General features: G+C 60.5%; 2 protein-coding genes across 5 annotated transcripts; one reads left to right on the plus strand and one right to left on the minus strand.

Annotated features, from left to right (window-relative positions):
- The first annotated feature begins 1,965 nt into the window (after positions 1–1,965).
- Positions 1,966–3,169, plus strand: FREY1 (Frey regulator of sperm-oocyte fusion 1). The gene is made up of 3 exons (XM_004457890.4): positions 1,966–2,474; positions 2,691–2,764; positions 2,946–3,169. The coding sequence occupies exons 1-3, from the start codon at positions 2,371–2,373 to the stop codon at positions 3,065–3,067; spliced, it is 300 nt and encodes a 99-aa protein (XP_004457947.1). The 5' UTR covers positions 1,966–2,370; the 3' UTR covers positions 3,068–3,169.
- On the minus strand, positions 3,163–23,726 carry MAPK8IP1 (mitogen-activated protein kinase 8 interacting protein 1). 4 transcript variants are annotated; one of them, XM_058305446.2, is made up of 13 exons: positions 13,198–13,660; positions 11,998–12,103; positions 11,059–11,125; positions 9,862–10,164; positions 8,368–8,449; positions 7,244–8,056; positions 6,994–7,069; positions 6,238–6,410; positions 4,999–5,108; positions 4,654–4,809; positions 4,486–4,556; positions 4,263–4,361; positions 3,163–3,974 (listed from the first exon to the last, which is right to left on the minus strand). In XM_058305446.2, the coding sequence occupies exons 1-13, from the start codon at positions 13,229–13,231 to the stop codon at positions 3,902–3,904; spliced, it is 2,163 nt and encodes a 720-aa protein (XP_058161429.1). In that variant the 5' UTR covers positions 13,232–13,660; the 3' UTR covers positions 3,163–3,901. The 4 variants fall into 4 exon arrangements, with proteins under 4 accessions (XP_058161429.1, XP_058161431.1, XP_058161432.1 ...); XM_058305448.2 differs by lacking the exons at positions 11,059–11,125; positions 13,198–13,660 and adding an exon at positions 23,511–23,726 and having other exon boundaries at positions 4,693–4,809; XM_058305449.1 differs by lacking the exon at positions 11,059–11,125 and having other exon boundaries at positions 4,693–4,809; positions 13,198–13,698.
- Between the last annotated feature and the right edge of the window lie 634 nt (positions 23,727–24,360).

A 24,360-nucleotide genomic window follows, 5' to 3' on the forward strand; every position in this document is an offset into this window, starting at 1 on the left:
CAGGGCACAGAGTCCTTCGTCTAGTTGAGAGCAAAAGGCTTTGCTGTCCTAGGAAAAGAATGTCAAGCACCAGCCAGTAGTGGGCTGATGGTGGGGAGGGAGCCCCAGAGGCGCTGGAAGGAAGCTGGGTGCGAGCATCAGGGGCTGCACCCTGCGGTTCCCTGCTTCCCAGCGTCCCAGCATAGCCGAGGCTGCCTGGGGCTGAGCAGGCCAGCACACCGGTCTCTCTGTCCCACCTCTCTCCTTCCTCGCCCCTGGCCCTGCACCCCTTGCCCTGTAAATAGAACCCCACCTCTCCCTTAAGTCTGGCCGTACCTCTGGCCTCCAGGCATCACCCTTCAGATGCCTTGGGGTCTGGGAAGACCCTCTGGGAGTGGCTGCCTTGACCTGAAATGTCTTTTCTCGAGGGCCTCTTCGGAGCCTCCACCCAGGTCCTGGGCTGGGGAGTGGATGTCCTGACCCACAGGACGGGTAAGGGCGGGACTGGCAGGCAGGACCAGAGGGCTAGGGACTGAGACTCAGTTTCCTTGAGCGAGCGCTGCTGGGCGCTGGCCCCGCAGGGGGTCTGCCACGGGCTGTATGTCCAGAAACGAGCGAGGCTGTCAGTGGTTCATGGAGGGGACAGACGTAAATGTCTGCGGTACTTGGGATTGTTGCTGTGGGTCCAAGTGTGTCAAAATGTGTAGACTGGGTGGGGAAGGGGGTCGTGGCAATTGCCTGACAGGATGGGGGCGCGGTGAAGGGACTTACCAGGAAAATCTCGCTTAAAGCAAGCTTTTAAAGGATTAGGTTTTCAATAGATTGGGAAGGGAGGTCCCGTGGGGAGAACACAGCCTGCGCGGTGTCCCAGCAGGTGAAACAAAGTGTGAGGAGTCCCCACTGCTGGGGCCTGACAGGCTGGGGGCAGAGGCAGATGGGCTGAGCCTGGAGAGGACAGTCAGGGCCCAGTGGAAGGGGCATCCCGTGCCCGCTGCAGGAACATGGGCCTGGTCTACGGCAGGCAGTGAGGAGGGATCTGTGAAAACATCCCAGCAGCCTGTGGTGGAGGCGGGGAGTGGGTGAAGACGGCGGGGACAGAGGCCCGCGTCAGTAGGAGAGGGTGAGTGAAGGCAGTGGCAGTGGGCGTAGAGAGATTGAGTCGACCCCAGGAGGTGCTGGGAGGCAAGGAGAGGGAAGGGCAAGGTGGAGCCACGCAGAGGAGCCCCGGGTTCCAGGCAGGGCAAATGTCAGTGGGGCAGAGGACGCTAAGGCAGCTTTGTGGGAGATGAGTTGTCTGCAGGACATCTGAAGGGAGGTGACCAGTGCGGAGTCAGTCTGGGCTTAGAGCACAGGGGAGAAGACCGGGCTGCAGGAAACACCAGAACTTGGCCTCAAGGCAGGACCAGCAGGAGCAGGAACGAGGCCACTGGAGGGGAGCCAGGGTGGAAACCAGGGGAGCCCTCTCTGGGCCTGATCAGTTAAAGGAAAGGGGTTGGGCCAGCCAGTGGGGCCGCTGTTTTCGAAGCACCTGGGTAACGAGCACAGCTCCCTGGGCCCGGCCCTCAGATTCTGATTCATCGGTGTGTGTGGTTGGGGGGGCACAGAGTGATGTGGTCAACGCCTCCCACGGTTCCGAAACGCACCAGGCGTGAGTTGTGTTAAAGAAGGGGTGGGGTAGAGGGTGCGGCATCAGACCAGGAACAAGGCGAAGAAGGGGCCTTGGGGTCTTGAGCTGCCTGGAGGGGTTGTGGCTCTGGTCGTGCTCCCCTCCGGCGTTTATCCACTCAACAATTTACTGAGCACCTACCAGGTGTCAGTGCTGGGAGCCTGCAGCGACAAAACCGCATTTCTGCCCTCGTGAGGCTTATACGCCAAGGCTTTGCCACGTGACCTGAAAACTACCAGGCTCTTCTAAGAGGCCGGGAGCCGTGGGGGCGGCACTGTCCCCTCTCCTGGTGGACTCCAGCGGGACGGGGGCGGCGGAGTGGGAATGGCTGGCGCTCCGGGGTGGCCCCGTGAGCACGGCCTCTGTGGAGGGCCTTCCGCGTGCCCGGCCTTGCTGGGCACCTTCTCTACGTCACCTGACAACTGCTCTTACAGAGATCAGCAGCCTGTGCAGCTGACGAGGCGGCCAGGGTTGGAATGGAGATGTGCTCCGAGCCTGTGCTCTTAACCGTGGGCAATGGCACCGCCTCAGGATTCCTTCCGGCAGCCGCTGGAGGACAGTAACAATGCCTCAGCGTGGAGGCTGCCGGCCTCGCCCCAGGCTGGGGGGCGCCGAGCCCTGGAACTAACGCCCTTTGTGAGGTGCCCCCCCCCCGGAGCCCAGCAGCAGGTTCCGTGCGCGGGGGAGGGGCAGGCGGAAGCCGGGTTCAGGGACCTGAGCAGGAGATGGTGCTGGCCATGCTGGGGGCTCTGCACCCCAGGGCCGGGCTGAGCCTGTTCGTCCTCTACCTCCTCCTGGCGGCCGCACTCCTTCGTCCCCAGCCTCTGAGGTGACCCCTGAGGGGCAGGAGGGCTAGGCAGGGGGCCTGGAAGGCGGTGGGCTTCCATCCCCGGAGGAGAAGCTGGCCTGCTGTCCTCGTTGTCGGGGTGCCAGCCGCCTGCCCCCCACCCACGGGGCCGCGTTCACGGGGAGGGGGCAGGGCCAGAGGCCTGAGGACCTCCCCTGCCTTTGGGCCAGAGCTGAGCAGCCCCAACGCCTCCCGCAGGCAGCAGCAGGCTGTTCCCGAGGAGTTCTCGGCCCCCCTGGAACTCTCCCAGCCACTGTCCGGCCTGGTGGACGGTAATCTCTCTCACCCAACCCCTCCACCCTGCTCAGAGCAGGGAGCCGTGCCCCAGGGGAGGGCACCCAGCTCCAGCCTCTGGGGGGCTTCCCATCCCAACCAGCAACTGTTCAAGGGTGACTTCAGCTCGATTCAAAAAACCAGATTCTCTCCCCCGTCCCTGCCTTCTTCTCCCTGTAGACTACGGCATCCGACCCAAGCACCCCTGGCCACGAGGGCCCCGACCCCTCCTCTCCCGAGCCCAGCAGCGCAAGCGCGATGGGCCAGACATGGCTGAGTATTACTACGACGCGCACCCGTGACGCGAGCCCCGTATAAAGCTATTCTGTGCAGCAAAGCCTCGGCTCTCCTGCGATGCGCACGGGCCGGCGCGGGAGGGCGTCAGCAGACACACCTGTGCGATCCAGACAGGGAATGGCACTTTAATAGTCGTGGCCGGGGTGACAGGACCAAGACGGGGCTACAGCTGAAGCAGCCTCGGGGCCCCGCTGGCCCGGGCCAGTCAAGGAGCCTCTTTCCCTGCCAGGGCAGGGGTCCCGCTGCAGCGTGTCCCCCTACCCGCCGAGGTCCTAAGCCTGCCAGGGGCCAGCATACCCTCGAGGTCAGATGTGGGAGACATCCTGAGGCCACACAAGTGACAGAGCTGAGAACAGGGTCCTCACCTCCACCAGCTGCCATTTCCTTAATGGAAAGTCCTCAGAAGGTGGCCAGCCTCAGCCTGAGCTCAGGGCCCCTCGGTGGAGGGTGGGGTGGGAACGGGGTGGGGGCAGGGTGGGCACTCGCCAGTGGCATGGCCGTGGACAGACGGGAGCCATGAGCCAGGCAGGGGAAGTGAGGCCAGAACCCTCCCCTCCTGGCCGGGCATCCTCCCTGGCCAGAGGCCGGGCCCAGCCACACCCCTCCCAGTCTCCGGGCAGCCCGCTCTGTCCTCCATAGATGAATCTAATCCCATATGTTACAATAAACCGCATGTGCCTCGCCCCAGAACCCCACCCTCCCCTCCCCTGGCTAGCTGCCCCCCCATTTCCCTATCCTCTGGTGGGGGCGGCGGGTGCCCCTCCTCCAGCCGTGCCCTCCCCTCAGCAGCCAGCCGTGCTGGCGTAGGTGTGACGGCCTGGGGTGTGCACGGCAGGCGGCTACTCCAGGTAGATGTCTTCTGTGGGGCAGGTGTACTCCACAAACTGCTTGTAGAACTGCTGAAATGCTCTCCTGGAAGGCAGACAGACACCCCAGTGACGGACAGCCGCGGGAGGAGGCGCGCGGGGCGGAACAGGATCTCCACGCGGGGTTTTCAGACGGGAGCCTCGGGGGCCCTGGCAGGTCCCCGCGGCAGGAGCCACCGCTTGGCCCTCTATGACTTGAGCTTCCCGGGTAAGATTTCATTCGGGAAAGCCTGGACAGCGCTCCAGACCAGCCAGTGCCCTGAGCTGGGGGAGGGCGGCGCGGGGCCTGTGGGGGGCTGGGGGCTGGGGCCCGGCGGCGCACAGGCACACGTACCCCACAGACTCCGCCAGGGCTTTGGTGGATTCTTCAGACACAAAGACGTGGCAGGCGAACCGGTGGTCAGCGGGGTGCTTGGTGATGAACCCAAAGTACCTGGGGGAGGGCGGCAGTCATGGGGGGCAGGAGCTCAGGCCCTCAGCCCACTCACCACCTCGGCCCTAGCCCTGCCGGTGCCAGACCCCACCCGCTGCCTCCGCCCCTGGCCCTCCCTGCTTACTTGTTGTTCTTTGGATGGTATCCACAGAAAGAGATGTTTTTTAACTGGAAAAAGTGGCTACATTTATTCCCCTACAGGAGGGAGAAGAGAAGCAAGAGGGCGATCATCCAGCCTGCAGGGCTGCAGGGGGCACGGGCTGGGAGAAGGTAAAACCTCTGCAGGGCAAACCTGGTTGGAGAGCGGGGCACTCGTGGCCGGGGGCGTCACCTGGGCCTCTTGGCAGTCATCGGCCTTGACGCCTATCTTCACCCCCCGCATGCTGATCTCTAGGACGCAGCTGGAGGGCGGGTTAAAGTGCACGGTGAGCCGGCGGGTGGTGGCAATCTGTGGGCGAGGGGCCAAGCCAGTGTCGGGTGCTGCCTGTTCCCCTGCCAACACCCTCCTACTCCAGGGTTTGGGCCCTGAGGCCTCTGCTGCCTCCAGACACCCGTGTCCCTCCCGCCTGGGAGAGGAACTGGACCAGCTGGCAGCGTGTTGCCATCCGAGGCAGGGCAGGGAGGGGAATCCAGGTACCTTTTGCATAGCGGCACAGAGGACGTCATTGCCTTTGTGATAGGGCACCTGGACCGAGCCCAGGAACTTCACCCGGAACTGGTCCACCCAGTCGCTGTTTTTGGCTAGGGCTAGAAAGGAAGCGGGAAGTAAGGAGTGGCAGGGCTGGAAGGAGTGGGGTGAGCAGGGAGGGACGGAGGGGGAAGCACGCAGAGTGACGAGCCAGCAGAGGGTGCCGCAGTCCAGGGATGGCGCAGCTCTGCCGGCCCCACTGCTCTCCTGGTGAAGTGGACCTGATCACCTCTGCCCTCCCCTCCCCGGGTGCTAGAGAAAAGCCCAGGAGAGCTACATAAAAAGTCGTGAGATATCAGGGCTTTGGGACTCATAATATAGAAACAGGTCATTGTGGTAACCACAAAGGTATCAGGGAATATGTAAGTCCCCAGAGACAGGGGCAGGGGTGGGGGAACGGGGAGTTAATGCACAATGGGTGTAGGGTTTCTCTTTGGGGGGAGGGGAAGGTTCTAGTAATGGAAGGTGGTGAGGGGTCCACAACATGCAAATGTGGTTCGTTCCTGTGAACCGTATGCTTGGGAGTGGCTGAGATGGGAAAGTCTGTCATATATATGTTCCCATTATTATTTAAGAAAAAAAAAAGCATGAGCAACTAAAGAGACAATGACAGTTAAATGCAATATATGATCCCAGATGGGATCTGACAAGAGAGGAGAGAAGGCCCAAAAGGACATTACTGGGACATATGAAAAAACTGGAATATAGTCTGTAAGTTTGTATCAATGTTAAATTTCTTCAACTTGATAAATACACTTGAGATGGATAAATAAGGGAATATTTTTGTTCTTAGGAAACAGACATGGCAGTATTAAGTGTTAAAGGAACATAATGCATACAATCTACACTCAAGTGTTCAGAAAATGGATTGAGAGACAGCTGGACAGATAGATTGATAGATGGAATGATATGGCAAGAGTGGCAAAATGTTAAAATTGGTAGATCTGTGTCTTGGGGTGGTGGCGGTAGGGGGTATACTAGAGTTCTTTGGATGGGATTTGTATTATTTTTGGAACTGTCCTGTCAGTTTGAAAGTACCTCAAACTAAAAAAAATTAAAATAAAAAAAGAGCAAGCGAGTGAGCGAGCGAGTGGAGCGCACAGGCACTCCGGAGCATGTATCTGCCTGGCAGAAAGCAGGGCAGGCAGCTGTGGGGCCGGGGCGGCAGGCAGGGGAGAGGAAGGCTACCTGCCATGTGCTCGGGCTCCTTGGTGACCTCGATGGCGTAGTAAGCGGGGAAGATGCCCCGGGCGCCTGTGCGCATGTTGTAGGCCTCGTACCAATAGTCCTCGGCCTGCAGCTCCACCAGCAGAGGGTCGTCCACCTCCAGCTCGAGCTCGTCTTCGTGTCGAGGCACAAACCTGTCCCCGCCACAGGCCCGTGAGGAACGGCATCGGCAGGGCCTCTCCAGCCAGGCCCTCGACTTGCCACCCTGCTACGGGGCCAGGGAGCCACACGGGCATCGTTCGTGCAATAAACATTCACAAAGCAGCCTCTGTGTGTCTGCCACAATGCTCGTTCCCGAGGGGACCGAGATCAGTCAGACAGGCATGCTGCCATCGAGGGACTCACGGGCCCAGGGAGGAGGTGCCCGGAGCCCGGATAACCTAAGAGGGGCCATGGCGGAGCGAGCGCCTCCTGGGGTTTTGTGTGTACTCAGGCATGCTCTCTCCGGCCACCCCGTGGGCACCCTGCCCCTGGCCAGTGCTGAGCTCCCACACCTCACCTCAGCGAAGACCACGCTCGGCCGTGACCATCCACAGACTGAGTGCCAGGAGGGTGGACAGTGCACTGAGAGGGTGGACAGTGGAGCTCAGTGGTTGAATGACTGCCAGTGGGGGGCAACTGACCTGGTCAAGAGGGGGCTCAGGCTTTGGCCTGCGGTGATGGCAGGGGCAGTGTGTGTGGGGGGGCCAGGCCACGCCCAAGCCCGCGGGCTCTCACCTGAATATGGCCCGGTGTGTCTGCTCCTGCTCCTCCCCGTTGATGATGCAGGAGAACAGCCCGAAGGACTCCGCACCTGTAGGAGAGGCGGTGGCGCTGGAGGAGGCTGCTCCCAGCTCTGGCTGAGGTTTAGAGGGACAGCTTGAGGGCTCTCGGTCCTCAGATCTTGAACTGGATGGGGCCCGAGGTCGCCTCCCAGGAATACCCCTCATTTTGGATCTCCCCGCCAGCTGCTCCCCTGCTGACTCACTGGAGGAGCGAGAACGGCCACTCATGAAGACGTTCAGGAACTTCTTGGAGAAGTGCACGTCAGGCTCATCGGGTGTGGAGTCCTCGGAGAGGCAGGCGGGGGGCCGGGGCCGGGGGGCCTCCTCGTATTCTTCACCAATGGCTGACTCGTAGGGCGAGGAGGCAGAGGCACAGTTGTCGTAGACCGTGGCCGAGTCGCTCTCGTCACTGTAGTCTCCAAAGCACGGCCGCAGGCTCACCAGCTCCAGCTGTGCGTGCTCATCCACCACCAGCGTGTACTTGACCGAGTCGTAGGACAGCGCGCTGGTGTCCGAGCTCAGCGAGGCCCGCGGAGGCGGCGGCGGCTCCCCCAGGCTCCGCCGCCATCCTCCCCCCGGGGGCTCAGCCCGCTCTGGGGACGAAAGGCAGTCGAAGCCCTCGTCCTCTTCGCTTATGGAGGGGTGCGGCCGCCCGGTGGCCGAGGGGTAGGCGGCGGGGTCCGGATCCGAGCTGACTGACATCCGGCTCTCGGCTGGCGGCAGGAAGGCGGAGGTGGGCTCTGTAGGGTCTGGAGGCCTCTGCACCGGGGTCAGGTAGATCTCCTCAGTGGCCTCCAGCCGCACGTCCGCCTGGTAGTGGATGCGGTCTCGATGCGAGTGGCCCCGGCCACCAGGTGGGGCGGCAGGGGGGCCACCTGGAGGTGCCATCTGGGTGGCGGCGCTGCGGCGGCAGGGGCTGTCAGTGGAGGTGCCCCGATCCTTGGTGGGGGCCGGGCTGCTCTGGGGTGGCAGCTCATCGCTCAGGCAGATGTGTTCATGTGGAGGTGTCTGCTCCCCTGGAGAGCAGCAGGCCAGCACTGAAGGCAGGTGCCCTCGCCCTTGACCTCAAGCTACCTGCTCCCTCCATCTCAGCATCTCGACACCAGAAGCCAAGACAAAGCCTCCCTTGGCCCTTGGCAAGGGGGCCTTTGTAGGCTCTGGGGCAGTCAACTCACTCACGCCATGCCACAGCCGACCTCGGCCCCAGATGGGCTCGCTTGGAAGGGCAATTTACCTCCACTTGGCAAGCTGAGGCTGTTGGGTTTGCTCTCTGGGGACTGAGTCAGGGCAGGATGAGGTCCAGATACGGGAGAAGGGCCTGACTTACCTGTCTGCAGGGGAGAGGATGATCGAGACACCCGATCCTGCCAACTGTGCTTCTTGCCCAGAGAATTATTATTCAGCGTGTCCTGTGCAGGGAACAAAGGGCCCTTGTGGTAGAAGTGGTCAACAGTGCCCGGCACAGGGAGGCCCTGGCCCTGCCCCCGCTGGGCCATCCCTAGGCACTCTGCTGCCCCCCACAACTTGCCAAGGGCCTCACCCCCCAACTATCCTGGAGCACTTCTAGCCAGGACTACTAGATCTCCCCTTCTATTGGAAGTCAGTCAACCTTCAGGGAGATGTTCCCATCAGCCTCGACAAAAGTGGTGAAGGCCATTGTGTATGTGGCGGTGAGCAAGGGAGAAGTGGTGGGGAGAAGTGGGAGTTCTGGGGACAGAGCCAGGACCCCAGTCCCAGACACAGAGGATTTACATGTAAGATGCTTAATCCTAACCCAAGTCAGAGACGGGGTGACTCCCTGCCCTGGAGGTCAGGGAGCTATGGCCGAGGGAAGAGCAGAACATTCCAGGAGAGCCTGAAAAAAGCAGAAGGAAGGGTCTTCCCAGCAGCTTGCCAGGAGGTCTGGGATGAATCATCCAAATGACGATTCTGTAACATGGTTCTCTCCCCCAGCAGTAGCACGTGACTGAGGAAATGACAGATGTAGCTGTCAGCTGCCCTCCTTGCTGGATGTCCTGGCTGCCCGGCCCACATTCTCAGCACCTCAGGACCCCCTGGAACAATCCCTACCTACAAGCCTCCCTACACACGATTCAGGCCCCCTCCTCTGGGAACACCCTCAGCAGCTCTCACAAGCCCTCACATTCATGAGTCTGGCTGCCAAAATCCATTCCAGAGGATCCTGGGAAAGGGCCCAACCCCTTCCCTGCAGCCCCTGCACCATCCACCAACAGCCCCACCTCCCTGGAACTCCCTCTCTCTACCTCTCCTGACGGGGTCCGGAAGACAAAGGGCCACAGCCAGCTCTCCCGGACTCTATTCAGCCCTCCTTGGCATCCAGCCACCCCGGCAAGGGGCCCTAGGCCCCCAACTCAGCCAAGCAGCTCCAACTCCCATTTCTCTCCCCTGCCTTCTGGAAATTGCAGCTGCCCCTGAAAGCTCCCCATCCCAACTCTCCACAATTTCCCACGACCCTCCCTTACCCTGACCACTTTTCCCTGAGGCGGGAAGCCCTCTCTCACAGCCTGAGATCCAAAGCTCCAAACCCTTCCAACCCCTCCAACCCTGTTCCCTTAATCATCCACATGGTCCCTGTCGGCCCATCACTCCTTCCATCCTCCTCAGGCCTCCAAACCCAGCCAGCTGGACTCAGCCCCTGCCCCTCAGGACAGACCCCACCCGCCCCCTTCCCGCAGCCCCTCCTCGCTCCCCACCCCGCAGCCCGGCGGATCTCCCGCGGGCGCAGCATCCCTCCACACCGCCCGGGCCCTGCCCAAGGGCGCCGCCCCCTCGGCCCCGCCCCACGCCGCTCGCGCCTCACCTGAGACCGCGGCACCTGCGGGAAGAGGTTGAGCGTGGTGGGCCTCTTGGGCCGGTACGTGTCCGCGCTGCCCGGGCCCGGGCCCTGGCACTGGCCGCGGGGCGCCGGCTCCTGGCCCGACTCGGCCTCCGGCGGCCCCGCTCCCGGCCGCCGCGCCGCGCGCTCCTCCTCGTCCTCCTCCTCCTCGTCCTCGGCACCGGGAGTGTCCCCCGCCGCGTCGATCAGGTCCATCTGCAGCATCTCGGCCTGCAGCCGGCTCCCCGCGCCGCCGCCGCCCCCAGACAGCAGCCCGGCGCGCGGGGGCTGCAAGGGCGGGGGGCGGGGTCAGGGGCGGGCTGGGGCGGGGCCGAGCCGCCTAGCCCCGCCCCCGCCGGCACCGCCCGGGAGAGTCCATTCCGCGGCCGCGGAGGGGGGATGAGAGGGTGGAGGGCGCCCGGAGGACAGGGCCGCCCCCGCCAACCCCCCGGAGCTGCGCCGGACCACCTGCCCCCTCATCCCCCACTTCGGCCGGTGGCTTCGACAGTCCACACCTCCCCCCTCCCTGTGCTTCCCTCCTTCTTGCTCCTTACACCCTCCTGTTCCCTTGACAACGGCCGGTGACCTCACCCGGGTTGTAAGCCGAGCCCAGAGTGAGGTCACCTCTGTTGCCATGGGGACGCGGGGGTCGCTAAGGGGTTCAGGCCCCGAGGAGATGGAGCCCAAAGGGAGGGGGACGCTAATATTTGAAGGGGACTGTGAGGAAAACTGAGTCTCAGCAGGCGAGGGATTGCGGGAGGGCGCAGTGCGCCTGCGGAGACCGGGGTGGGGGGGGGGTGCTGAGGGGGAGGGGCAACGGGAGGCTCCTGGAACGGAGTCGTGGCACCCCCACCCTCCCCGGCTCCTCTCCTCAGCCACTGGCCAAGGCCCTTCCGACTTTGAGACTTTCCCTCAACCCTGCCTTTTTCTAGTTCCAGGTCCTCCACTAACTCCCTGGCACCTCAGATGGCTCCCCTGACCCTTCCAATTCCTCACCAGTTAACTGGGGGCAATAGCACTGCTTCCCAAGGAGGTGAGGGCTCACTGGAAAGTGGGCGTGAATGCCCCCGGGAGCTTGCCTAGGGCCCCACAGGGTACAATTACTCCCCTAGCTAATATTGCCCCAGGGCCACCCCCTCCCGGACCGCCGGTGCATGTTGGGGGAGCAGGCGGTGTGTTGACCTGAGAGAAGCTTGGGCCTGGTCCCCAAGTCCAGAATAAGTGGCGTCTGCCTCCATCCTCTCCTGGCCTGATGGGGAGTAAAGGGTTGGAGTAGTAGGTCCTGGGGGGCTAGCCTCACCCCTCAATTTTCTCCTGCCTGGCAGAGCTTACAGAATCACTGGAGGTAGCAGGAGGTGCACAGAGAGACAGCTCCCCACCCCCACTTCATTGCAGCTCTGCCTTTACTAACCACAATCCCTAGCACCTTGTCTCCTCTAGCTTCCCCACCCTCCTCAGGGGGAAGAAAGAACCTGTGGGCTCTAAAGCCTAGCCCTGAGCTTGGCCTCCCATTTCCTGGCTAACTGACCCCTCCTTCCTGTTCCGAAAAGACACAGGAGAGATGCCCATCTGACCTAGGCTCCCAGCTACTGAAAGAGCTCCTGACAGGAGGAGCCATCTGCCCATGACAAAGCCAAGGGACCCAAAGCAGTAACGATGCTGGGTTAGCTCGCCAGCGGGGGCCCTGAGGGCCAGGAGGGCACAGGGGTGCTAGGGGCTGTACCGCGTGGCCTGGTGCAGTGGCAGCTGGCAGTGGCGGGAGTTACTCCAACAGGGCCTTGGCTCTTTCCTGCCCCAAGGCACTGCAGATTCCACCTGACTCCACCCTGCTCTGCCTCAGGCCCTCTGCCAGGGCCTCTCCCCAAAGGATCTAGGGTAGTCCTAGCATTCCCTTACCTCTGGCCCTTTTTGTTTGTGCCTTAGCTTTTGGCAAATACACAAAATTCTGATGAGCACCCAAGACTTGCCAAGTGTTGGACTGGATGTTTCCTGTGTGGATTTGTTTAATGAGGAGACCTTGGGCAGACCTTGAAAGCCCCCTTGTAGGTACAGGGAGGCCCTCACTTCCATCCCCATCCGTCCTGCCACCCCACTCACAAGCTTCTGTGAGTCTACCCTTACCCGTAAGGACAGGGTGTCTTTGCACTGCAGGCTGATGCCACACTCGTCGGTGATCTCGGAGAGGTCTTCATCCTCAAACTCCTCCAGGCTGATGTCATGGGTGAGCCTGGTAGGGACAAGAAGCCAAAGTTACAGCCCAGGGGGACTGCTAAGTCCACTGACATGTCCCCATTACTTATCCAAGGGGCAGCCCCTCGAAGGCAGATCACAGCCCCCAGAGGATGGCACTTGAGGTCTGCCCGTGCCAATGCAGGGGCAGCTAACAGGCTGGGAATGATATTGGGGCTCATGCCAAGAGGGTGGTGGTGGAAGGGGAGGTTCCAGGCGACTCTAGCTCCTCTCGCCTGGGAGGTGTCCATCTTGGTGCCAACCAGCAGGCAGTGCCTGGAAGGCCCAGCTGGAGAGTGGAGAGAGTTGAGAAGGGCCTCCAAGGGATGCCAGCAGGAAGGGGGCTCCCTGTGCAATCCCTGCAGCAACAGACCCACAGGGCTGGCAGGGCGGGGAGGACCAAGGCCCCTCCCCAGCCTCAGAGAAGTGCACCAGAGCGGGCAGCCCAGAAGGACCTGCCAGCCCAGGAAAACCCACGCTGCTCGAGCCCTGGCAATAAATGAAGGGCAATCTGTCCCGTTAGAGACTGGGCCTTCGTGCTGTTCTTGGGTCTCATCTCTTCAGCCACAACATCCCCTTGCCCAGTATTATGGACCCTGAACAAGAGGCCGCACAGATGGGGTGTGGGGAGGCCCGGGGCTGGGGCTGGGGCGGGAGGTGTCGACAGTGAACTCAGGAGACAGACCAGAGTGCTCCAGCACCAGAACCCACCCAGCTCCGCTGGGACCACCTTTCCCAGGCCAGCCCGCGCCCCCACCCCAGAATGCAGGGCTGAGCCGCCACTGGGGTGCTGGCCTGACACCTGTCCCAGCTCTCCCCTGGACCTGGGTACTCCACTTGATTTGTGGGACATTCAGGAAGCCAGGAGCCTGGACTTTGTCTTAAATAAGACCAGTAGGTTGAGGCATGGAGTACAGGGAGGCCCCCTAGTCCAAGGTCACCCAGGAAAAGTGGTGGCCCAGCCCCCAGGGGAACCCGGGAGGCTCACCCCAAGGCCTCTCAGCACCATCAGGCCAAACAGAGCCCCAGCGCTGGCTGGAGGGCCCATCCCCACCGCCAGCCCGCCTCCCCCACTACCCCCACGCCCCCTACCAGCGCTCCCACTGATCCTCCAACCAGCTGTCATTGTCTGGGCTTGAATCCATCTTCAGCACCAGCTGCATGGAGAGCCCTGCCCGGCCAGGGGGCTGCGGGGCCCCAGGGCCGCCCTCTCATGCCCAGACGGGTGGGGGGGCCAGGGCGCAGGGCAGGGCTGGGGCCTCTGGCCTTCACCTCCTGGGCCTGCCTTTCTGCGTCCTGCCGGCTGCAGAAGCCTGGGGAGCTCATTAAAAATGGATGGGCCGGGAGAGGAGGCTGCGGAGCCGGGCCCCAGCCCCAGCTCTTCCGGGGCCCAGCCCTCGGCTGCCGGCAGCTCCCTCCCGGGCCCGTTTCGTTGCTGCTGTCGTGGCAGCCTCCCCCGCGGGATCAGGTTACTGCAATCAATGCCACCGGCTCCACCTGCCCTTCCAATGCCCCTGTCAGGGGCTGCGGTGGCCCCCCTCCCAGGGCCAGGCTTGTAAGCAGATGGCAGCAATCCGGGACGTTTTCCCCTAAAAGCCAGCCCCTGATCTGTTTTAAAGGGCCAGCGCCACACTGTGTGTGCCTGGGTGGCGAAAAACTCCCCAAGAATGGGTGCCTCTTCCACACGGCCACCAGCTCAGCCCCCTCACCCCACTAGGGAGGCCTCTGTGGGCCCCATCCCTGTCCACATGGTGCAGACTGGGCGGGGTCTGGCTGCGTCCACTGCATCCCTGGGTGCAGGACAGAACTCTTTCCCCTCTCCAGGGCTCAATCCTTTAGGACCCAGGAAGGGCCTGTTTGGGGTGCAGGAAGCTCCACAGCCGGGGCTAAGGGCAGGCCAGTGGTCCGAGGCCTCAGAGCAGGGGAGGGAGGGCTGCCTGGGGTGGTAGTGAGCATCTCGTCCCTGCAGAGTGAAAGGAAAAGCAGGAAGGCCCCTGGAGGGCGGTGCCTGAGGGATTCTGACCAGGGAAAGAGGCTGTAGGCACAAGGTGCTGTGAGGCGTCTCACAGCCCCGAGCCCAGGCGGTAGTTCCCAGAGCCAGGGAGAGGGTGTGGGGGGCCAGCTCGTGTTGATGGGGGTGGTGGGCTGGGGAAGAGGGCCTGGGCCAAAAGCCAGGGCAGCCCTGCCTCTGGTCAGGGTAGGGGGACACCTGCGGCCCTGGGACGAGAACTCAGCGCTGGCACTGAGTACCTGGATGAGCCCTGAGAAGGCCAGCGCTGTGGCGGGAGCCAGCCTGGCTTCACGCCCCCCCACGTCTCCCCTCCCTTACAGCTGAGCCCTGCTCCTCCTCGCCTCTGCCCTCCCAGACCACTGGAGCAGGAGCGTCCCACTGGCCTGACTCCCCAAGGCTCCCCGTGTCTGAGCCACTCCGCCCCACTCGCCACCCTCAGGCAAAGCTGCCCGAAATACCACCCCTGCCCAGAATGCTTCAAGGCTCCCTGCTAGTAGCAGCAGCCCTTGCCCAAAGTCAAGGTCTCCAGCTCCACACGTAATCGCCTCTGTACTGGTCAGTTCCTGTCAGGGTGGGTGCCTTGCTCAGGCACCTGCTTCCCATCACCTAATCCAGTGCATGGCATGGAGCACGTAGTAGGCTCTTTACCGTGCTTGCTGGAAGAATGCTCAGTTCAGGCCCGCTCCTCCAGGAAGCCCTCCTGGTTCCCCAGTGCCAGTGCCCTGGGATCACCTTCTCCAAGCCCTTACGGCCCTCCTGGCAACACTCCCTGGGCCCCTGTCATCACCTCTGGTGTGTCGCCATCTGCCTGGAGGTGAGTCAGTGTAGGGGAGTGGACAGAGTGAGGCCTCCATCAGAAACCCCCACCCCACCCCAGCTGCTCCAAAGGTGAATGGAGCTAACATCTCAGACACCCCCACCCCGTACCCAGCAGGTGCTCAATGCATGTCTCCTCCTTCCATCCCGTCTCAGGTTTGGGCTGTACGCTCCTGCAGGGCAGAGCTGGCAAGGTCGATCTGCATGTGCTAGGTGTTCAGTTGTGTCTGCTAGATGTTTGTCACAGGACGTCCTTAGCCTCTACTCTCTCCTCTCAAGCACAAGTGTCAGGGGCAGTGCCCACAGGGTCCGGCTCGGCCTCAGCACAGCCCAATACTCCCACTTCCTTGGTCAGCAGGTGTGGATGGGCCAGGAATAGGTGTATCACCCTTTGCAGAGGAGGGAACTGGAGTTCACTGGGGAGCGGTGAGAGCACTGGGCTCAGGGGCAGCGCACCTGTGCTGAGCGCTGGCCGTGTCCACTGGGCAGCTTGGGGTGTGGGCCTTATGGGATTTCTCGGGTGCTTCTCATAAGCAGGGCAGGGAGGTAGGGTGGTCACCGTCTCAGGCTTGGAGGCAGGAGGCCTGAGGTCCAGTCTTGCCTCTGCTTCTTCACTTACAAGGAGCGACGGCTCCATCTCCTGAGCAGCCTAACCGCCAACCCTGTGCCGCGTGCCTCCCTTAATCCTCGCCACCACCCTGGGAGAGGGTTTTATTTTGCTCATTTTACAGATGAGGTACATTAAGGCTCAGGTATAAGGTCCCTTAGGCCTCGGTTTCCCACATATAAAATGAGGCCATTATCCCTGCTCGCCCGCCTCAAGGGTGCTGGTCAGGACTGATGGAGTGAATTGTTTGTGCCGTGCCGAGTGCCGTGAGGAGGTCACGTCATCGATCAAGGGGACTGACTGGTCAAGGCGCCCCCTCTGCAAGCCACCCTTCCCCCCAGACCCTGCTCTTCCTTCCCTCTTCTCCAGGCATTCTTGTTTTCCTGGCCACAGCCCTGGGGGACCCAAGCCCCTAGGTGGAGGGAGAGCCAAACAGACTGTTGATTCTTCCAGGCCCATGGAGAGCAACTGAGGGGCAATGGGGGTGGGGAGGAGGGAGGCGAGGACGGAGGACCCCCCTGACCCCACCTTGCTCATGGAAACCTGAGCCCTGAGCACCAGGAGGCCACCCCGGCTGTATCATGATCCCCTGCAGGCTGGCCTCCTGGCCTCTGGGTCTAGAGACTTCTGGCAGCTTCCCTTCCAAAGCAGTCACTGCCAAATGCTCAGAACCCGCTTGCCTGCTTGCAGCTGGAGGGTCCCTAGGTCCCTTCCAAATCAACATTTGGTGACTCTGCTTCATGAGACCCCTCTGGCTGTGGGGTTGCTGCGTGTGTCCCAGGGCCCCTCTTCCTGTGTTCACTTACCTCCTCCTGCTCCGAGTGCCATCCCTCCTTTCTGACCCTAAACGCCCCTGAACAAGTGCCTGCATCCTGATGTCTACTTCGTGGCATTTTCTTTGCCCCACGCTGTCACATTTCCTGAGGGTCCTTGTTCCCACCACGCTCAGGCTGGCTGGCAGGCTGAGTTAAACGTATTTGCAAAGTACGGGTAAAGTGCTGGGGCTTTAACTGAGCAAGACCAAATCTGAGCCAGGCATCTCGCTGTCCAGAGGCCATTCTGAAGCCTCCCTGTCCCTGGCTGGGTATAGTGAGGTGAGGAGGACCTTGGGCCCTGCCCTTAGTGCCACCAGGGCCCCTGGTGACAGAAAAGCACCAGGGAACCAGCTTGTTTCTTCCTGCAGTCCCCAGAGCTGGCCTCCCAAAGCATTCGCAGGATGGCTGCTCAGCTCTGACTGGTTGCCCGGAAGGCCAGTCTCCACCGGGTAGCCCAAACCAACACGTGAAATGCAAATCTGGCCTGGTCACTCTTCCCCAGCTCAGAGCCCTGCCAAGGCTTCCCTCAGCCCTCAGGGAAAGGGGCCAAAATTCTCACCTGTGGCCTGAGGGTCCCTTTCTTTCTGCCCCAGCCTGTATCATCCCCTCTCCTCCACTCTCTCTGGCCTCTGCCTTCCTCAGCAGCTGTATCAGCTACTTGGGGAGGCCCTCTCTGACCTCTCTGATCGGGCCAGGGAAAGCCTTGGAAAGCTACCTTTGGATGACCTGACAGTGGCGGTCTCCCCTCCAAGGCATGGAATCCATCAGGGCAGGAAGCAAGGCTTTCCTGATCAACAGCTTCATGGGTGGTGCCAAACAGGTGCTTAACACATGTCGTTAAATGAATGAAGCACTGGTGTTCCCCGTACATCTCTAAGTCAGTCCTGCTCTCAGTTCTCCTTCCGTGTCCCCACCTACAGCAGAGTCTGGGGGAGGATGGCTGGGCCTCCTGGGAAGATGGCGCTGGCTGAAACGGTGGGTGGGCGCCCGTTAGGCCCAGCCTCGTCCTCGGGAGCCCCCTCCATCCCCACCCCCCAGATCTGGGTGGACTCTGGGATCAGGCTGGGCTTGGTCCTTTGGTCTGGAATTCCTTTCCCTACCTTGTCCATACTCCAGTGAACTCTGAATCCAACCCAAGAGTCCCAAGGGACAACCCTCCTTGGGGGGGTTAGTCTGCTTATGTACACACTTTGGTGCCGAAGTGGAGCAAGAACTCTGGGATCCTGTGTTTAAAGGGGGAAATTTTAGGCTATATATATGTTATTAGAGTAAAAATGTTTTTAAAAAAGCATAGGACTGTACACTACAAACAGTGAGCCTGAATGTAAACTATGGCTGCAGTTAACAATATAATGATAACACCGTTTCATCAATTGTGACCAAGGTACCACAGTGACACAAAGTGTTCATTACAGGGAAACTGCGTGGGTGGGGGGTGGCTTGTGGGAACTCCGTATTTTCTGCCTGACTTTTCTGTCAACATATAATTTATCTAGTTAAAAAAAAAAGAACTCTGGGATCCAGCGAATGGACTTTTTGGAAACAATCTCACATGTGGGAAAACTTTTGTACACAGGATGTTTATTCGCCATAACAGTGAACAATGAAAACAACCAAACTGCCCAATCCCGGGGGCTGGGGTGTTAAAGTGGGGCCATCCCGTGGGCAGGGCACTATACAGGCCTTTGGAATGAACATTTTAAAGTCTGGGTATTGACGTGGAAAATGGCAACTAACAAAATGAGGGAAAATGCAGAACATGTGACCATCTGAGTTCACCACGATGACTTACACTCAGGAAAAGAAACCCTAACACGGACACATGGCCAGGGGATGCAGCAGCCTCTGGGGCGCTCTCTTCTCCTTTGCCCTCCTTGACAAACTTTCTGTCCCGGGACACCCACCCCAGCCAGGCGTCACACTCCCAGCCCCAGTTCTGGGTGTGGCCACTTTCTTGGCACTGTAATTTTCCTGAGATCAGGGGCCATCCTATTTGCCTTGGCACTGACTCCACATGCCCAAGAGCCAGCCCCTGAAGGAGCTGCAAGAATGCCTAGAAAAGGCAGGACTGGCTGACAGAGGCCTGGCGGCTCCATGACAGCGGGAGCCCGGGTCTAAGCCAGCACTTAGAACAAGGCCCGCGTGGTAGATGCTCCAACATATCTTGAATGACGACGAGAGTGGGGCCAAGGGACACGGGTGGCATCCTGCAATAGGGAAGGATTTCTAAGTGGGAATGGTGCTGTGACCCACTGGGACCCCAGCTATAACTGGATTGTGGCCCATTCCAGGAATCCAGAAACCAACTTTAGGGCTGACATCAGAGAGCTGGAGTTGAAATCCTGCCTTGGCCAAGTCCGGCCTGAACGAAACAAGTGGTTACCGTCGTCCACCCCACACCTCAGGCTCGTCAGGAGCAGGGGCAGGGTCTGCTGAGCTGTCTGGGGCTTGGGGCTGGAGGTGGCTTTCCCAACCCCTCCATCCTCCCACCAAAGCCTGGCTGGCTGCACAGGGCCGGGGCTCCCCCAGGAGGGCCTTTTGCTTGGTCTGGCCTTCATGCCCTTCTACCCCTGCTTGTGCTCTCTCCCTTTAACTATAAGCCACTCCTTGGCTTCTGGGGTGCCTAGCCTCCCCCAGTTTCACTCCCCGCTCTTTGACTGCCCCTTCTCTGCGTGTCCTGGCATCCCTCTGCCTGGGTCCGGCCATCCACTGCCTCACTCTGTAGCCTCGCTGGGTGGAGACGTTCAATGGCCATCTCTCTACCTGCTGAGACTCCCAGGGCGTTTGGCCTCAGCCCAATCCCTTCCCCTGAGCCCAATCCCTTCCCCTGAGCTCCACGCCCAAAGCCTGCTTTGCAACCTCCAATTGGGTCACCCCAATGATCACCAACCTCAAATTCAGCAGCCCACCAACGACTTCACCACTCAACCCCCCCCCCAATCTCTCCTTTCCCATAGGGCACCTCCACACCCTCAGGAGCCCCAGGATCCTGGACCCCTGCGTCTCCTCCACGTTTTATACCACACTGCCAGCAAGCGCCCTAACCCACCTGTCCTCCCCTACCTAAACACTCGCAGGCTCCCCCTCAGTGAAAAGGCCAGTGTCCTAACATGGCCCCCAGGCCCCTGCACGCCCTGCTCGCACCCAACTGGACATCCAACACAGCCCGCCCCTCTCTCATCTCTAGCCAGTCGCACATGCTGCTCTCTCCTTCATCCCTCCTCTTCTTGGATGATACTTCCCCACCCCCCAGGCCTGAGATGAGACAGCGCTTCCTCTGGTGAACTTCTCCACCTGCTATGGCCCCTTAAACCTGGGTCATCAGCCTGTCTCATAAGCCTTGTCTATCTCCCTTTGCCTTCACTTGTGTGACAACCAGGCCCTTGTCTGTGCCTCTGGAGTGTCTCCCCAGTGATCCTGGCAGATTGTAAATAGTTGTTAAATGAACAAGGGAACAACCAAGAGCGGATAACCTTATGATCAGATAAATGAGGAGGTCCCTGCACGTCTCTGTAGCCTCAGCTCTCATTCCTGAGGCAGGGTAGTAGGGTGAGCAGAACACCATGCAGGGAATCAGGAGGCCTGGGCTCTGTCCCAGCTCTGCCGCTAACCTGCGTGTGCTCCTGCCAAAGCCACTCACCCTCTCTGATGTCCACCTAAGTAAAAGGGCAGGGGATTGGTTTGGAGCTACTTTCTAAGGTCTCTCTAGACCATGATCCCCTTTCACACGCTCAAGTCAACCTGCTCACCCGGCTGCACCCTTGTCCCCCTGCTCCTGCCCCAGGTGGACTGCCCCTCGTCTTCATCCCACCTATCCAACCCCAATCCAGCCATGGTGTTCATTTCTAAATTTTATTTTCTAGAGATTTTTTTATACTGAACATGTATCACTTAAATTTTACATTTTTAAAATTAATTTGTAAGTTATAGAAGTAACCTATGCTCACTATGAAAACACAAAGTCAAATAATACAGACATAGGTAAAATAAGTAAAAACCCCTCACTTCTTCTGGGTATTGATACCATACCCAGAGGTAACTACCAGTACCCTGCTGGAGCACATCTATAATCAGAAACAAACGAAACTCCACACATATCTATTTATAACAACTACTAACTCACAAGTGCTGCCCCTCCTTCATACCCCCATCATGCTCGCCCCTCCACAAAGTCTCCTTCTGTGGTGGTTAGGCTAATGTGTCAACTCGGTCAGGTAATTGTGCCCAATTGATTGGTCAAGCAAGCACTGGGCTAACTGTAATACAAGGACGTTTATGGACTTCAGTCACCAATGAGTTTACTGCATAGATAGCTGATTACATCTACCATCAGCCAGGGAGAGCGCCATCAGCACTGAGTGACGCTTTATCCAATCAGTTGAATGCCTTAAAAGGGGAAGTGATTTCGGCATTCAGAGGGAATTTCCCAGCTTTGCGCAGGGAACATCTCCTAGAAACTCATCAAGGACCTTCACTGGACTTTCATCAGAACCCCTGGCTGCAGCCTGCCTGTGGAACCTGTACTTGTGTATCCCCACGGTCACATGAGAGACTCTTATAAAATCTCATACTATTGACAGATATCTCCTGTTGATTCTGTTTCCCTAGAGAACCTTGACTAATATACTTTCCCTACCCCAAACCCATAAGCTCTCTCTCTTCAGGGTAATTCTGAAATCAGACTGCCTAGGTTCAAATGCCAGCTTTTGGTGCCAATTATCTAATTCCACTATGCCTCAGTTTCTTCATCTGCAAATTGGGGATAAGACTACTACCCTCTTTATATGGTGATTGTGAGGAGTTACTGCTTACAGAAAGCGCTTAGAGAGGAGCATAGGCTAAGCAAGTGCCTCCAGACAGCCTGGCACTTACAATTTTTATTCTCTGATCTCCTGCACTGGATTTTATCCTTAGTTAAGCAACAAACCAATAAATGATTATTGAGCACCTATTCTGTGCCGGGCATTGGGGATCCAAAAGTTTAGCTGTTGAGCCCTCATGCTTTCCAGGAGCTGACAGAGGAGCTGGGGAACCAGAAATACATGCACAATAATGAAAACAGTCCTGTGTGCATGCAGCTCTGCACAGCCCTGGAGACATTCAACATGTGTCGTCTCATCTGTGTCCTAGGACTGCTCTGGGCAGGGATCAAAGTCATGGTCTTGGAGAAGAAACAGAGGCTCAGGGGGGATAAGCACCCAGCTCAGAAGGCCGAGCTGGGAATCAAACCCAGGCCAGCTGGACCCATCACCCCACCAAAGAGCCATGGGACAGCACTAGCTGTCCAGGGTTAAACCAAGCTAGGCCAAGTGCTGGGACAAAGGAAAGGGCAGCGGGGGCTGCTGGAGGAGGCGGGGCAGGGCCTGTGAGGCCTGAGACACAGGCTCTTCTTATTCCCACAAACTGGCCTTGTTTTCCCCAGTCAGGCTGTGATGTCCTGGTGGGCCCACGCTTTGGCCTTTTTGTATACCACCACCCTTGCCCCGTCTGGCCCCCAGCTGGCCACACACGGGCTGGTGTTCACCTCATCAGCTGCTCTCACTAAAGCCTCTGCTATAATTTGCCTGCCAGGGGCAGGGTGGGGATGGAGAACACTAGGCCAGAGGTAAGGGCCTGGTGGTGGACCCAGAGCTGAGCTGTAGTCCAGCCTCAGCCTCTGATTTCCTCGGCAAGCCACTCTGCCGTCCTGACTCTCAACTTTCTCAAATTTAAAATGGACAGACCAATTCCCACTCGGGTTATGAGGGCCAAATGAGTCAACCCTGGGAAAATGCTCTGGGCGCTAGTGAGTGCTACAAACGACCGCTAGCGTGGAGGAACCGCACATATGCAGTGATCCGCTGTACATGACCTTGTTTCCAGGCGGGCACTCATATGCATTAGCCCATTTAACAGACCGCACTCAGAAGGCTAGAAAGGGGAGGGGCTAGGATTTGAAGTCAGGCCCCTCTGGCTTGGGCGGGATCTCCAACAGTGCAGCAGACCCTCCACTCTCCCAGCTAGCATTAGCGTGGAGCCGGGCTAGGCCCCGCAGGTGGGACCTCAGACCGCCGCAGGGGGCCCAGCCCTCAGGCTTTGGCCTCCTGCCTCCTCCAGCTGGCTCCCCTCCCTCTCATCCTCCAGGCTCAGCTCAGGCTGGGGCCGCAGGGGAGGTTCCCGGGCCTGATGATGCCATTAGAGATCCCCAGGGGTCCCTGCCCACCTGAGGGCCAGGGAGCCAGCGACCTCCTGGTCAGAGGAGGGGCTGGCGCCAGAGCCCAGCTGGGGCCTGGCTGGGGTGGAGGCCCCAGGAGAGGGGAAGGCGCCAGCTCATTAGATGGCAACACAATGAGCCCCCTTCTCCTAGGCTCCGGAGCAGCTGCACCCTCCTCTTCCTCCTCACCAACTAGGGGCATGACAGGGGAGGGGCATCCCTGTCCCCACAACACCCACTCTGTCCTTCTCTGAAATTCACCTACTAGCTGCCCAACACCTGTTTGGGGGTGGGGTGGTGGTGGAAGGGGAGTTCAGGTCAGGGCCTGGGTGCTTACCCCAGCAGGTACCCCTCAATGGCTATTCCAGGACCTCCAAACCAGGTTCCCCCCCTCAGGCCGGCCTAGGACCCCCAGGTTAATACTGAGCTCTCTACACCTAGACCAGCTCAGTGCTTGTGCAAGTGCACAGAGGGTCCTGGCCACGCCAGGTATGGGAGTTAGGCCCATCTGGCCAGACAGGGCCGGGGAGGGGCCCACAACTCCCTCTTTCCAACACCAAGGGGATCGGGTGCCCCAAGAAACTGGGACCCACGGGACAGCCCAGCCTGCTCCCGCCTCTATTCAGAAGCCTTCGGCCGGGCACAGGCAAAGCCCGGGCAGCCTGCCTCTCCGGGTTCACCATCCAGACCCAGGCCCCGCCGCAGCCCCAAGGTAGGCGAGAGGAGCCCCCTCCTCCAGCTGCAGCCCGCGCGCTCCTCCCTAGGACGAGGCATGGCGGAGGGAGCAGCACCGTGAAAACGCAGCAGCTCTCAGGTGGGACTTGAGGCTAAGGGGCGCTGAGGGGAGGCTCTGTCCAGGGACGGGATTCCCTGTCCGCGCCGCCCTCTCGCTCCCGGGGTCCGGCCTGTGCGTGGCACCGGGGGAAGGCACATCAGTCTCGGCTGACGCGCGGGGATTCTCACCTGAAATTGGGAGGCGACGCGATGTGCAGACCCAGGAACGGGGAGGCGGCAGGCGGGGACGCGGCGCCCCCGCCCAGGCCGCCGCTCTCTCGCTCCGCCATTCTCGGGCACAGCCCTGGCCATCCGGGCGGAGCGCGGCGCGGAGGCGGCGGCGGCGGCGGAGCGGGAGGCGGAGGCGCGGCGAGAAGGCCGCCGCCGTGGCGGGCTCCTGCTGGGCGGGCGCGGCGGCGCACCTGCGCAGCGCGGGGCGCGGACCCGACCGCGCGCCGCTCGGGGACTGGCGAGAGCGCCGCCGCGCGCGCCCCCGGCCCTCGCCCGGCTCCCGCGCCCCGCCCCGCCCGCCCCGCCGAGCCCCGCCCCGCCCGCCCCGCCCGCCCCGCCGAGCCCCGCCCCGCCCGCCCCGCCCGCCCCGAGGCGCTCTCCGAGGTGCTGAAGCCGCCGCCTCTGCGGCCCTCGGGCTTGGCCCAGCCCCGCTCTAAACCCGGGACGCTGCCCCTCTCCCCGCAAGGCCCGCGGTCTCACAGGTGGGTTCCGCCTGCTCTGTCCCGAGGGGCGGGCCTAATGCCCAGGCATCGGGTAACTAATGGGGGGTCCCGGGGCCCCTGGGCCCCAAGGCGATGGTTGGCCCCCGGAGCAGACAAAGAAGGCAAAGCAAGCAGGGGAGAAAAGAGGGTCATGGAGGAAGGCGGAGAGGGAGAGAGGGTGTCGCGAGAGGGTTCCTGGAGTTGAAAGGTTCAGAGTCAGGGGGCATGAATTCACAGTCTGTCTCCCCAAGTGAATAGGTGGGAGGGGGTTGGGGGCAGGGAAATTGCATCAGTGATTTAATAATCCTAAGGTTCGATTTTCTCAT

This window comes from Dasypus novemcinctus, chromosome 10, assembly GCF_030445035.2.
Source record: "Dasypus novemcinctus isolate mDasNov1 chromosome 10, mDasNov1.1.hap2, whole genome shotgun sequence".
Taxonomy (NCBI): domain Eukaryota; kingdom Metazoa; phylum Chordata; class Mammalia; order Cingulata; family Dasypodidae; genus Dasypus; species Dasypus novemcinctus.

Excerpts from the sequence above, each read along its gene's own strand:
- MAPK8IP1 (XM_058305446.2), bottom strand. The coding sequence starts at position 13,231 with ATGACAGCTGGTTGGAGGATCAGTGGGAGCGCTG. Across the intron at positions 11,126-11,997 it reads AAGACACCCTGTCCTTACGG|GCCAGGAGAGGATGGAGGCA; the intron begins GTAAGGGTAGAC and ends ACTCCCCATCAG. Across the intron at positions 7,070-7,243 it reads TGGCCGTTCTCGCTCCTCCA|GTGCGGAGTCCTTCGGGCTG; the intron begins GTGAGTCAGCAG and ends CCTCTCCTACAG.
- FREY1 (XM_004457890.4), top strand. The coding sequence starts at position 2,371 with ATGGTGCTGGCCATGCTGGGGGCTCTGCACCCCAGGGCCGGGCTGAGC. Across the intron at positions 2,475-2,690 it reads CTTCGTCCCCAGCCTCTGAG|GCAGCAGCAGGCTGTTCCCG; the intron begins GTGACCCCTGAG and ends CGCCTCCCGCAG. Across the intron at positions 2,765-2,945 it reads ACTGTCCGGCCTGGTGGACG|ACTACGGCATCCGACCCAAG; the intron begins GTAATCTCTCTC and ends TTCTCCCTGTAG.